At 46.4% G+C, this 12,769-nt stretch overlaps 2 protein-coding genes across 2 annotated transcripts in view; both read right to left on the bottom strand.

The window, feature by feature from the left end:
* The window catches only part of kirrel1b (kirre like nephrin family adhesion molecule 1b), a 73,047-nt gene extending 68,199 nt beyond the window's left edge, over positions 1–4,848 (bottom strand). The window contains exon 1 of the mRNA XM_053438589.1: positions 4,419–4,848. Within this exon, the coding sequence (XP_053294564.1) occupies positions 4,419–4,464 (46 nt within the window). The 5' untranslated portion in view covers positions 4,465–4,848. The remainder of the gene's footprint in view (positions 1–4,418) is intronic.
* A 6,132-nt stretch (positions 4,849–10,980) lies between these two features.
* The window catches only part of cadm3 (cell adhesion molecule 3), a 45,950-nt gene continuing 44,161 nt past the window's right edge, over positions 10,981–12,769 (bottom strand). The window contains exon 10 of the mRNA XM_053437905.1: positions 10,981–11,278. Within this exon, the coding sequence (XP_053293880.1) occupies positions 11,160–11,278 (119 nt within the window). The 3' untranslated portion in view covers positions 10,981–11,159. The remainder of the gene's footprint in view (positions 11,279–12,769) is intronic.

Genomic DNA, 12,769 nt, shown 5'->3' with positions numbered 1-12,769 from the left:
ATTCGTCCTGAGGCTGCTCATGCAAGAAATGCTCATCAGTGAAAATCCACCGCGGAGATGAACATGTTCAGTCACCGTCCATATTGAACGATGTCATCGGTGCACTTATTTTTTAATGAATATTGTATTGAGTATTGTTTTCCCTCTGCAGTGGGAGAACAAGATTCCATCGCTTCTGGTCCACTGCTATTATGTAAAAGCTGTTTCCTGTATGGGAGCGTTTGAAACTTCCTTCAGGGGATCGAGACCTCAGGACGTCACTGTGTGTTCTCTTTGTGCTAATTACAATTGCTAAGCACCTCCTTTCAGACAGAGGCTGAAAGGAGGTGCTGCAGAAACGGATAGTTTGGAGTAAAGCGACGACATTTTATAAATATTATTGGTTGTAAAACGTTTTAATTAATTGAAATGATCAACCTGAATATAAAGGATATGTCTGCTTTCAGTGTATGCTGGGCATTGATGGCTTATATTTCTGAATGAATCCCCCCCCCCACACACACACACACACACGCACACACACTCCCCCCATGCACTTACACAATGCACAAGGATGCAGAGGTGGTTGAATGAAGTGGGTGAGTCAGTTTTTTTAATTTTCACCCCACGGCAAAATAAAGAAAATCCACCAATGCATCCGTGGGTTTCCCTGTAGCCAAATTATCAAAAGATGAATTAGCTGGAAATTATATAATCTGTCTTATCTTGCCTTGAGGTGAGACTGAGGCCGATGTGAGGAAGTGTAGATGAAATTTAGTGAATCTTGACGTAGCAGGAATCCCTTCACGAAGAGCTGGTGTAGGGCAGCGATCTAAAAGTTCAAATGATCGGAGCAATTGATCCCAGATGTGAACTCCGAAGAATGGTGGATCCCGGACATTAACCAGAGAGTTTACTTCCAGAGTGACTCCAGAGAAAGTCCTCAGCAACTAACTTTGATATCTGCGTTCTCACACACAGCCTCGGAGTTCGGTGCATGTCTAGAAGCCGCCTTTGTCTCCTGCTGTGTGATTGTCGTAAAGAATTCAAAGGCAGTTGGACTAGATTCAGATTCTTTGAGAGGTTTTGGTTCTTTTGGACAAGAGGCGAAAACTTTTCGGGGTAAAAAAGCCTCTGAAGCCCACACGGTGGGAATGAACCTGCGCATCAAGTTGTGAAGCGCCAAACGCTCCAGGTCCTGCCGGGTCGCTGTTGAAGCTGAGACTCGAGCCAGTGGGGCCCTCTCGCTTTCTCTCTCTCCCGCTGCAGCTCTGCTTCTGTTTATCCTCAAACATCCCCTCTTGTCAACAGATTAGGACTGAACCCCGCTGTCTCTTCCATTCTTCGTCACTCCCTGCCTCCATCTCTCTGTCTTTTAGCCTGTCTCTTTTCATCTGCGAGAAAAGAGTGTTGGAGGGGGGGGTAGAAAGAGAAAGTGTGTTTGTGTGTGCATGCATGTGTGTGTGTGTGTGTGTGTGTGTGTGTGTGTGTGTGTGTGTGTGTGAAAGGGGGATTGCAGGGAGATGGGACAGGTGCTGGCAGTGCAAGAACTGCTTTGCTTGCTTTGCTTGCATGATCAGGCTGCAAAATTGTTCAGCTCAAGCAAAAGTGCTGTTCAAGAATCGACTGTGAGAAACACGCTTCCTCGCCTGTGGCCAGAGCGGCGCTGGGAGCACAGCGTCGGATCACAGCAGCAACACACGCCACACACACACACACACACACACACACACACACACACACGAACAGGACCGTGTGGTAATTACAGAGGCCCAAAGACACGCGGTCAACCACACGGAGATGTAGTTGACGTTTGTTTGTTTTTGTGTATGTGTGTGTTTGTGTTTGTGTGTGTGTGTGTGTGTGTGTTTGTGTGTGTGTGTGTGTCTGCAGTAAATCAGGACGCTCAGACAGTCGGAGCTGTCATGAGGCCGACACCTGGAAGGGTCCAAACAGGCTAAACACACATTAGGCTGCAGCAGCTGCATGTAGGGGATGGATTCACTCTGATCACATTTACAGGCTTAGTACAGAGGCTCAGCTGGAGACACTGATCTGCTGCTCTGTTCTATGTTCTGTTCTGTTCTCTGTTCTCTGTTCCATTCTATGTGCTATGTTCTATGATATGTTCTATGTTCTGCTCTCTGTTCTGTTCTGTTCTGTTTTATGTTGTGTTCTATGTTCTGATCTGTTCTCTGCACTGTTCTAAGATCTATGTTCTGTTCTGTTCTGTTTTGTTCTGTTCTGTTATCTGTTCCGTGTTCTCTTGTCTATGTTCTATGTTCTGCTCTTTTCTGTGTTCTGTTCTGTTCTGTTCTCTGTTCTCTGTTCTGCTCTTTTCTGTGTTCTGTTCTGTTCCAGCGCAGAACACAGTTCTCTGTTCCGTTCTATGTCCTATGTCCTCTGTTCTATGTTCTGTTCTATGTTCTGATCTGTCTTCTGTTCTGTTCTGTTCTGTTCTCTGTTCTCTGTTCTCTGTTCTATGTTCTGTTCTATGTTCTGATCTGTCTTCTGTTCTGTTCTGTTCTCTGTTCTCTGTTCTATGTTCTCTGTTCTATGTGCTATGTTCTCTGTTCTCCGTTCTCTGATCTCTATGTTCTGTTCTCAGTTCTGTTCTTCACTGTTCTGTTCTCTAATGTTCTGCATGTTTTGTTCTCTCTCTGATTCTCCTCGGTTCTGTTCTCTGTCTTCTTCTCTCTCCTCTTCCATCCAGCTTCCAGCTCTGGTCCTGATGACACTGATTCATCATATTGTCGATCAGTCTCATCCCACTCACTGGATTCTCATTAAAAGCTGAATGCATCCATTTTAAAAACCCAGACGCTGATGTTCTTGTTTCTCTCTGTGTCGTGTCTGGACCTTGTTTCTACGTTCTGGTTCAAGGAGATCCTGATATTAGATTCTGTTCTATTCCACTCAGGTGGTCAGTTCTGCTCCAGCCTGCGAGCTCCTCTCACTGTCTGTCTATGCAGATAACCGTCTGTGGCTCATCACACCGGCGGCCTGCGGCACCATGAGACCCAGGTGCTGAGACAGGTACACACACACACACACACACACACACACACAAACACACACACACTCTTGCTCTTGGATGAACTGCTCACATCAGGCCACCTCAATTAATCACCTCTGTCTGAGCTGTGATTGCCCTCAAACAGAAACACACACTCTCAAACACTGGTAGTCAGTGTGTCTGTGTGTGTGTGTGTGTGTGTGTGTGTGTGTGTGAGTGTGTGTGTGTGTGTGTGTGTGTGTGTGTGTGTGTGCGTGTGTGCGTGTAGGCTGGAGAGAGAGGGAGGGAGGGAGGGAGAGGGCAATCTATCAAGGTGATCGATAAACAGGGACATTAATATTAGTAATGGGGTTTCTCCTCCAGTCCAGTGAATATGTCTCCGTCTTTACGGTAAAATATGAATTTTTCTTGGCACCTGCACGTTCGCAGCCAGGCCACGTGCACGGGCACGAGCACGAGCACGTCCAGACTCTACCTGCATGCTAAGAGGAAGAGGGCGCACTGGTCTGTCTCTAACAAACACACACACACACACACACACACATTGACTTTGCCTCTCATGAGACTCTTGTGCGCAGGCCTTTTCTCTCCACTGCGTACACACACACACACACACACACACACACACACACACACACACACACTGAGATTGATGGAATGCACGTGAGTGTGTGTGTGCGTGTGTGTGTGTGTGTTGGAAATTGATCCAATGTGACTCATGTTAAAACCCGGTGACCAGACTGTGCACTGGATCCTCGCCTCATCTATCATCCCCGGCTGGCAGGTTATGCGCAATGTGTGTGCGTGCGCGCGCGTGTCTGTGTGTGTGTGTGTGTGAGAGAGAGAGAGAGAGAGAGAAAGTGTGTGTGCGTGTGTTGGTGCCCGTGTACGTGCACATTGTGTTGACCCACTGCGTGTGCATGCATGTGTCAACCACATTTATCTATCAGTGCGTTTCAAAGGTCACGTCAAAGCGATGTCACGTACAGATGCTCCACGTCTCTGCCATTCACGTTTAATTGAAGAAAGACGAACGCAACACGTCTGGACCGTGCGTGTACGTGCGTGCGTGTGTCTACTCTGAATCTCATTACCCCCCCAGCGGAGCAGAGACCCTGAACACCCCACGACTCTAACTCTTCAGCGCCACTGAGCTGTAATGATGATGTCCAGGGCAGCACAAATAACACAACACACACACGCGCACATACACACACTGTGCCAGACATAGACGCACAATAGCAGAGGCACTGGACTCAGCCTCTGAGCGCGCACAGCCTCCCACACGCACGCACAGACACACACAGCAGAGGAAACAACAAGGACAAAGAGGATGGACAGAGGAGAAATGCAAAGAAAAGTTTGCAGAGTCTCTCCCCTGCTCGTGCCACCTCCTGCTGCGCGGGGTTCGAACGTGTCTCACCTCGGCTCAGGGTGATCGCCAAAGTTAGGATCCACAGGGTCGGCATGGTTCAGCCCAGCGCGCTCAGATTCCTCCCCTCGGCTCCGCGTCCCCCAGCAGACACCATCAATTCCTCCGGAGCGGCTGCGTTCAGCTGGAATCCTCCCGGAGTCATGGGAGTGAGAGGAGACACGTTCTGAGGAAAACAAATCCAGCGCTCCTTCACCCTCCTCTTCCTCGGCTTCACCCCCCGTGCGTAAAATAAACCTGTCTCCACTTTTATTTGCCCTCTCTCTCTCTCTCTTTTTCTCTGTCTCTCTTTCTCTCTTTCTGTCCTTCTCAGTTTCTGCGTCCCCCTTTCCTGTGTGCCTCCTGGATTCCCATTAAAACAGGACTGAATACCCCTCTCTCTCTTTCTCTCTTTCTCTCTCTCTTACAATCAGTGGCACACACCCCCTCCTCTCTCTCTCCCTCTCTCCCTCTCTCCTCCTCCCCTGCTCCAAATCTCCGTTTTGGACTCCACAGAGGAAGAGGAGGGCGCTCCAGTGGCCGCAGAGGGAACTGCAACCTGAACCTGAAAACCTTCAATCAATCAAACGCTTTAAATGAGTGAATGCAACTTTAACACACAACATTCTAGAGCAGCTTATGTTTTTATGTTTTTATATATTAATTTAAGGACAAATCAGTCATCTATGACCAAGTTAGAGGTGTATTTGTATCTATACACGATAGACTGGTTGCTCAAATCAAGATATAAAGTTTAGTGTTCATGTTTTTAAAGTTGATTGTACTTGATTGGATCAGATTCTATTCTTCCTGTGTTGGCCCATAAAGATCTTTAGAAGTAAAATCAGCAGTTTGTATATTTTTTCAAAAGCAAGTGCTTACTTTATCCTTGTATACAAACATTAGAGAAGTAATATTTCATAGACCCAGGCAGATGTTTTCTTAGCATCTTATTTTATTGGTAGTATGAACATTACATTTTCTGTCCAAGTATTTCTGACTCTGTCCTCGCTCTTAATGTGTGTGTGTCTGTGTGTGTTTTAACCACATGTCTTTATGCAGCACTCACAGTTCTCCAGTGGTTGAATGAGAATGTGGTAACAATGGAGGGATTGTTTCCTCAAGTTAGTCGGTCCGAGTACAGAGGTGTGGCCGCGTGGATTTACATGAATCAGTTTTAAAGTTTAGTCATGAATACTCAAAATAAATAACTTCATAATTATAGAGCAGGGAAAATGAGAAAAGGGAAAAAGACCTGTCAGTGGATATTAAAGTGACAACCGTCCGAAATCCTTTCTTTGGACTTTCAGTTGTGGATCTGCTGGTTTTTGGCTCAATGAATATTTGTCTGTGATTGGCCAAAGTAAAATAAATCGTCCTATCTTTGATCAGCTATGACAGAGAGACTGTTACCCTGCACAGTTTAAAGTATAGAGACCCAAACTTTCCAAATATTCTAAGGGACAAAAGCCAAAAGAGAAGACAGGTCCATGACCTCATTGTCTGTAGATACAGCAAAGTGAGCCTATCTTGTTGTAGAATATACATTTCATTCAGATGCAATTGAGTTTGTGAAAACCTTAAATGAAACAGGCATTACACACTTGTTATTGCCAACAGTATAAATTAATTTTAATCAAATTGAACATGATGTTTTCCATGATACTTCTTGTGCTTTGAATAAGTCGATGTTTAGGAAGGAGCTCAGTCTGCTTCTCTCCGACAGCTGGAGAGAGTTAGGAACATCCAGCTGTGGGAGCACTGGGACTACTTACTGTGTAATTAACTGGTAGCATGTGTACAGTGTGAGGCTGATTGTTAACATCAAACCCAGTATCAACATGTGGAAACATTAACAATACCCCCCCTCCTCTCGAACTACACAGCGAGAGGGGCGGAAGCAACAGGAAAAAGATAAGAAGGAAAGATAGAAAGAAAGAAAGAAATAAAGAAAGAAAGATAGAAAGAAAGAAAGAAAGAAAGAAAGAAAGTAAGTAAGAAAGAAAGAAAGGAAGGAAGGAAGATCATGAGACCACGAGGCCTTTAAACTGTTTATGAGAGAAAGAAAGAAACAGTTTTACAGTATAATCTATTTCAGCAATAATAAGAAAAGCATGTCTGCAAATAGGAAACTAAATTTAGTATAATTCAGGTTTTCAGTTTTCTACTATAAAGATTTGATATTTTTGGCAAAGGGGTTTGAGTTATTGTGTTGCACTGCCCCCTGTTGGACGTGTTCAGTAAGTGCACAGTGTGAAAAGGGGATGAGAAGAGTTTTTTTTAACCCTGTTGATTATTTACACTACACACAGTGATCATTGGATTTATATTTAGGTGATATAATTAATACCAAGTACTAATTATAAGGTATAATGTCATTAATGTCAGATTAGTACTTCAAATACTAGGACTTTGGAGCTTTTATTTCCTTTAGAAGTATCACATTTTCCCCTAGAGCTGTGTATTTACCTGCAAAGTAACAACAACAAGAAAAGACTCTGACTCTGAACGTCTCTGAACAGGAAGAAGCGACAACCACAGGTGAAATTAACCCAAATGCATGTTTATTGAAGTCAACAACTGAACTGGTATTTTTGAACAGAAAAACCAAATCAAAACAAATACTTCATGAACACAAACAGAGGCAAACGCAGCACGGCATGCGGCTGGCTCCCGCCTCGGGGACGTCTCCGGCGGTAGTAGAAGGACAGACAGCACTACTCTCGTGTGATATGGACATTTATTCAAAAGGAAGACTTGTCATCCAGAAATAATAATGATGCTAAAGACAAAGACGTCATTTTAGTTGAATTGAAATAATAACATTTTCGTGAACGCAACACGCGTTTAGAGTGTTTTCGGAGTCTGTTTGGATCAATTAATACACATCTCACACTCATACACAAACACACATACACACACATATGTACAAATACACCATAGTCACATACGCCATGCCTGTTGTGCATATTCAGATATGTGTGTGGATGTGCATGTACCCTAAGTGTGGGTGCAAAGTGTGTATGGGTGCGTTTGTAAGAGTATCCAGTAAAGGCAACACTATATACACGAGAATTATAAAATAAAAAAAAAAATGGTTGTTGAAACAATAAAATACGCAAAATAAACTAAACTTCTAACCTTCAAGTTTTGGACAAACTAATAAAAATATGATTATCGGTTGAACTGAAAGTAATTAAATTTAAGATTATGCACACCTTTTACAAAACGGAATTTAAAAATCAATTTGTTCGTATAGCATTTAAAACGATAGGGATGAGAGGCAGCTAGTGTGCGACTGCCCGTAGAGGAGTTGGTGAGAGTTGAGTGGCGGGACAGGACAGGACAGGACAGGACAGGACCGGACAGGACAGGACAGGACAGGACAGGACAGGACTGGACAGGACAGGACAGCTTGGGACAAGACAAGCTGCTGTTTGCTGGCATCTAGTGACAGTTTGTCATCACTGCACTGACGCACGGGATTTATGAGTTCCTCTGTACCTCTGTGTTGATTGAATGGAGCGGTGGTGGCAAGAGAAGAAGAACTGGGCCTTCGTGAGTTGCCTCTGTTTTAATGAGGAGGTACAGAAGGTTGAACCGGGGGCACGGCCTGATGTTTGCAGATCAGAGAACGGCGCGGAGGTCAGCCGGTGTCCGACCGCCGCCCTCGTCCCAGGAGAGAAGCTCGTCCCCCGACACTATCTACATTTCCAACCGTTTCTCATGCAAGCTACATGCTAGCACATTAACTAAGACGAAGGACAGGACGATAAATTACAGGCAAATACAGGTCCATTAGTTTTAAAAAAGACACTACACTTTTTTAGGTATGAGGCAGATTTTCCTTTTCTCCATTCACAGAGCAGAATTGGACTGGGATTAAATACAAAACCAAAGGTGTCTCTTCCGAAGTTGGACAGCGAGCTCCGTGAGACGAGGCCCGTCCTCTGGTCTGCACGCACCGGGCTGGAGGGCGACGTGTAAACGTGGGATCAACAGAGTCGTGAGCTCCAGAGAATATTCACCTCGGTTTGTCGAAACCGCGTCCGACGGAATTCAAACACTGGTGAAGCCAAGTTTACGAGAACGCCACAGGAGGAGAGAAAGTAAGACAACAGCTGACCCTGCTTCGGGTCACATTACCCTTTGTATGTTAGCTAGCTTATAGACGCACCGGCCGGGCTTTAAATGCAGACAGCGCGGTGGCGGTTAACGATAATGCGACGGGGGGGGGAAAGGTACGAAAAGCACAATCCCTGAACATTCCCAAAAAAGGTGTACAAAAAACTATCACAGACGTAACTGTCTAACGGGTCGACGGACAACAGCAAATGGATTCCTCTCTGTAGCACGATCCCGGGAGGTGCTGAGGAGAGCCATCAGCAAAACGCCGGGCGAATCTAGAGACGCTACTTTCTACTGTACGTCTACAAGGACTCCTGAACGAGGGAGGAACCAGCGAGGAGAATCGGACATCGAGCAGAGATGGATGGTCGTTGGGGGGGGCAATGAGGAAAGGGGAGAGCGGGTGAAGGTGGATCAGGACACAGACCAGATGATTAATTAAAGAATGGAAAGAAATGGATGAGCGGGGCGGAGTACGGGGGGGGGGGGGGGGGGCGTTTAAGTTCCTGAATGACTTTCTTCTTAGTGCAGCCCAGACTCCGGCTCGGCACCGCGCCCGCCGAGCCACACCTTGGCACGTGAGCTGCCCGGAGCCCGGAGCCTCTTAGTTAGATTGCAATCCATTTCCACGCCCGGGGGCCAATCAGAGCCGTGCCAGGACCGAGGCCAACTCCCCACCTCAATAAAACACTCGTCATTTGTGGGAACCTTGTGCTAAGCTGGCGATTGATTCCTGCACACACACGCAGGAAAGAGAAAAGAAGGAACAATAACAGAAAAGGGTTTGTGTTTTGTTTTTGTTGCCAGGAGGGTTTGTCTTAATGCATGTAGGCAATCTGGTTTGGCCCTGTAGTGGAAAGCAAGCGAGCACTTTCACCTCCTGCAGGCAGCGGCCGTGCCAGCGTCTTAGAGGAAGTCATGAAGTCACTACTCAATGAGTTTTAGCGCCCGGGTGCTCGGGCCAAGACAAGCAGTCTGCTGTGGGGGGGGGGGGGGGGGGGGGGGGGGAAGGTGGAGGTGGGAGGTGCAGGGCCGAGTGGAGCTCCAGGAAAAGCTCCATCAAACAGGTCGCCCCCCCCCCCCCCCCTCGGAAAATGTTTTCCGATCAGGGTTTTGCTACAGTTTAGTTTTTTCTGGAGAACAAAATGGCGGCAGTGGACGCGGGACACGGGGGGGGGGGGAGTCAACACACAAACAGCATAAAAAAAAAACTTAAACCTCAAATTCTAAACCACACGTTGTAAATTATATTCATTGACTCCCGGATCGACAGACTGACAGACACTGTGATCACTGACAGCAACACACCGAGACACTGACGAGAGGACGTCTCTCACGAGTCCTGAAAACCAAACAACGGGAAATAAAAAAAACAAAACAAGGAAACATTCCTCATACAAGTATTTGCAGTTAAGGTTAGTTTTCATCGCAACGTCATCATGGTTATTTTTGTCATAATTTTTTGTTTTTCCCCCCAGATACTGATATTTTTGTCTCGTACGTAATAAAAACAGGCAGGCGTTCATTTTTTTTTTAAGAGTATATACGTCACTGTAACGCAGTAACAGATACAGGAGAGAGGGAGATGTAGGGGGGGAGAGAGAGAGAGAGAGTAGGGAAGAGACTGAGGGGAGAGAGAGAGGACAGAGAGTGTATTTACAGCACACCAAACATTTTCTGTCAAGTAAAAAGAATGCTATATACTTCTATATATATATTTATATATATTTATATATGTATACTGGAGCCCCTTGGCTTTGTAGCGCAGGGTGGGAATGCTAGTTTTGCATGATTGTTGCATGTTGCTGCGTTGATGGGTGGGGGGTTGGGGGGTGGGGGTGGGGGGGGATCTTCGGCACAGAAAGAGGTTTTCATGGAGTAAAAAAAGTGGGGGGTGGGGGGGGTGGTTGTGTCTGTCAGTGATGATTTACGTGGATCTCTTGGATTCTGCCTCGTCGGGGGGACAAAAGAAAAACAATGTGAAGGACTGAGCTGGTTTGGATGTCGGGGGGGGGGGGCACGTTGGCTTTGTGGTGAGAAGTGTAGTATCAGGACGGGCTTGGGGCTGGGTGCGGATTGGGGGGGCGGGGGGGGGGGGGGATGTGAGTTAGGATTCTGCCTTTTCGAGTTAGAAATAGATGCGATGCTTGAGTAGAAATGTCATAATTCAGACGTGTTAGTAGGAAGCTCGCGTTCCGTGTTCTGAGCATCTACGAGCGCTGGAGTCCGTGAGAAGAGGGGCTTCCCAAAACCGACTCGCTTGTTTTTCTGTGTCTGTGTGTGTCTGTGTGTGTGTGTGTGTGTCTGTGTGTGTGAGTGTGTAACCTCAGTTTGTCCGTATGTCAAGTGCAAAATCTCACTTCCCTGTATCAATGCAAAGAGGGTCGTACCAAGTCGGAGCTCAACTCATCACTTCACGCTGCCCACAGTTCTTCCACCCCCCCCCCCCCCCCCCCCCCTTCCCCTCCCGTCATCCCTCCGACCGAGTGAAGAACTGAAGCCTCGAGAAAACAAAATGGAGGTTTTTCTCCCCCCCTTCACTCCTTCCCTATCCCCACTACCACACGTCCTCCAACTTTTCCATCTCCTCCTGCCGCTCCTTTTCTCCACTGCTCCCTCCTCGGTCTAGATGAAGTACTCCTTCTTGTCCTCGGCTCCAGAGTGGCCTCCCTCCGCGTTGATGATGGCCGTGTCGGCGTCAGGGGCGTCGTCCGAGCCCTTGGCTTCGTGGGTCAGATACGTCCCTGTGGACGGAGAGAGAGAGAGAGAGAGAGTGAGAGAGTGAGAGACCGAGGGAGGGAGATGATAGGTTTGCTGAGTCAGCAGAAGTCAAACACAGGATCTGACAGAAGACAGAGTCCCGGTGGTTATGTCTATTCATTGGTTTTAATGGTTTAAGACGTTTTTCATTTGATAAGATTTCTTTAGTTTTGACAGACAGACTTTGAGACAGACTCCTGAAAACACATAATCAAAAGGTCAAAGGGTCAGACTCTACATAACCATACACTACATCCCAGAGGGTTTTCCTCTCAGTGACACAAGTTTCTGTTTTTATCAACCAGGAGAATTGAATAACTTTGATAAACGGATGTTGCACATAACCGATAAAGCAAATGTTGGTCCCAGTTCACCGTCTGAGCAAAAACTCTCTCGCTGCCTCGACCAGGAAGAGGTGAAAGTCATCAATCGGGCGTCTGTGACTTTGACCAGTCAAGGAATGACCAAGGAGGAAATTTACATCCGATGCCAGAGGCCATCTTTGAGCAGAGACAGGGTTTACAACCTATCCCCCAAAGTATGACAGATATGACCGCCTGTTATTACGTGCCCCCCCCCCCCCCCCCCCCGACTCGGACAAACATCCATTTGTTGATGACGACCCTGAGACGTCATTGAAAGAACCCGAAAGATAGAAAGTGTAATTCAGGGTTAGACTATTTTCTCAAACTACTTTTAAAGGCTCATTGAATCAAGGATATATATTTGTTATAGAATATAAGTGCACGTTATCTTTTAGGTTGGCTTTGTGCTAAATAAATCTCAATTCATTCTTATTATTGTTGTCGGAGCTTCATCTCACACTCACGCCTCCGAACAGATGCCTGAACCAACCAGAGGGAGGCGCTAGCACAGCAACACCATCCCTAACAGACCTGGCACCATGTGAACACCGGGCACCAGGTGATCGTGTTCAATATTCTGACCCAGCTGGAGGCCCCGGAGCCGGGGAGTGAATCTGGCAAACTTTGGTGTTGGTGGCGGTGGGTAATGTGCTTCCAACTGCGCCACCTGGGGGCCAAAGCATGTCGATATTACCATTTAAATTTCCCCTGCTGGACTGGAGACATTTGAATGTGCTTTGTTCCCGTTTGTTTATATTCCAAAAGCGATTTTTTGAGAAGTGAATGTGAGAGAGAGAGAGAGAGAGAGAGAGAGAGAGAGAGAGAGAGAGAGAGAGAGAGAGAGAGAGAGAGAGAGAGACGGAGCCGAGCACAGGAGCTGATGTGAGGACGAAGGCAATTAAGTCTCTTCCACATCACTTTGAATCCCACATTTGATCATTTAATTGAAAATACGCAGCAGAGACGTTGCTTGTGTCAGGAAATCTAATCTCGCAGGAAGTTGTGTGACCCAAAATGTATTAAAAGGCAATGAATAAACATCCCCTTCATTCACTTTCTTATTCTGCTCTGAGGGTAAAACAAGTGAAGCTTGGGCTTTGAATACATATT

Source organism: Pleuronectes platessa, chromosome 13 (genome assembly GCF_947347685.1).
Source record: "Pleuronectes platessa chromosome 13, fPlePla1.1, whole genome shotgun sequence".
Lineage (NCBI taxonomy): Eukaryota > Metazoa > Chordata > Actinopteri > Pleuronectiformes > Pleuronectidae > Pleuronectes > Pleuronectes platessa.
The sequence above is the reverse complement of the archived record's forward strand: the minus strand, read 5'-3'. Positions and strand labels throughout refer to the sequence as shown.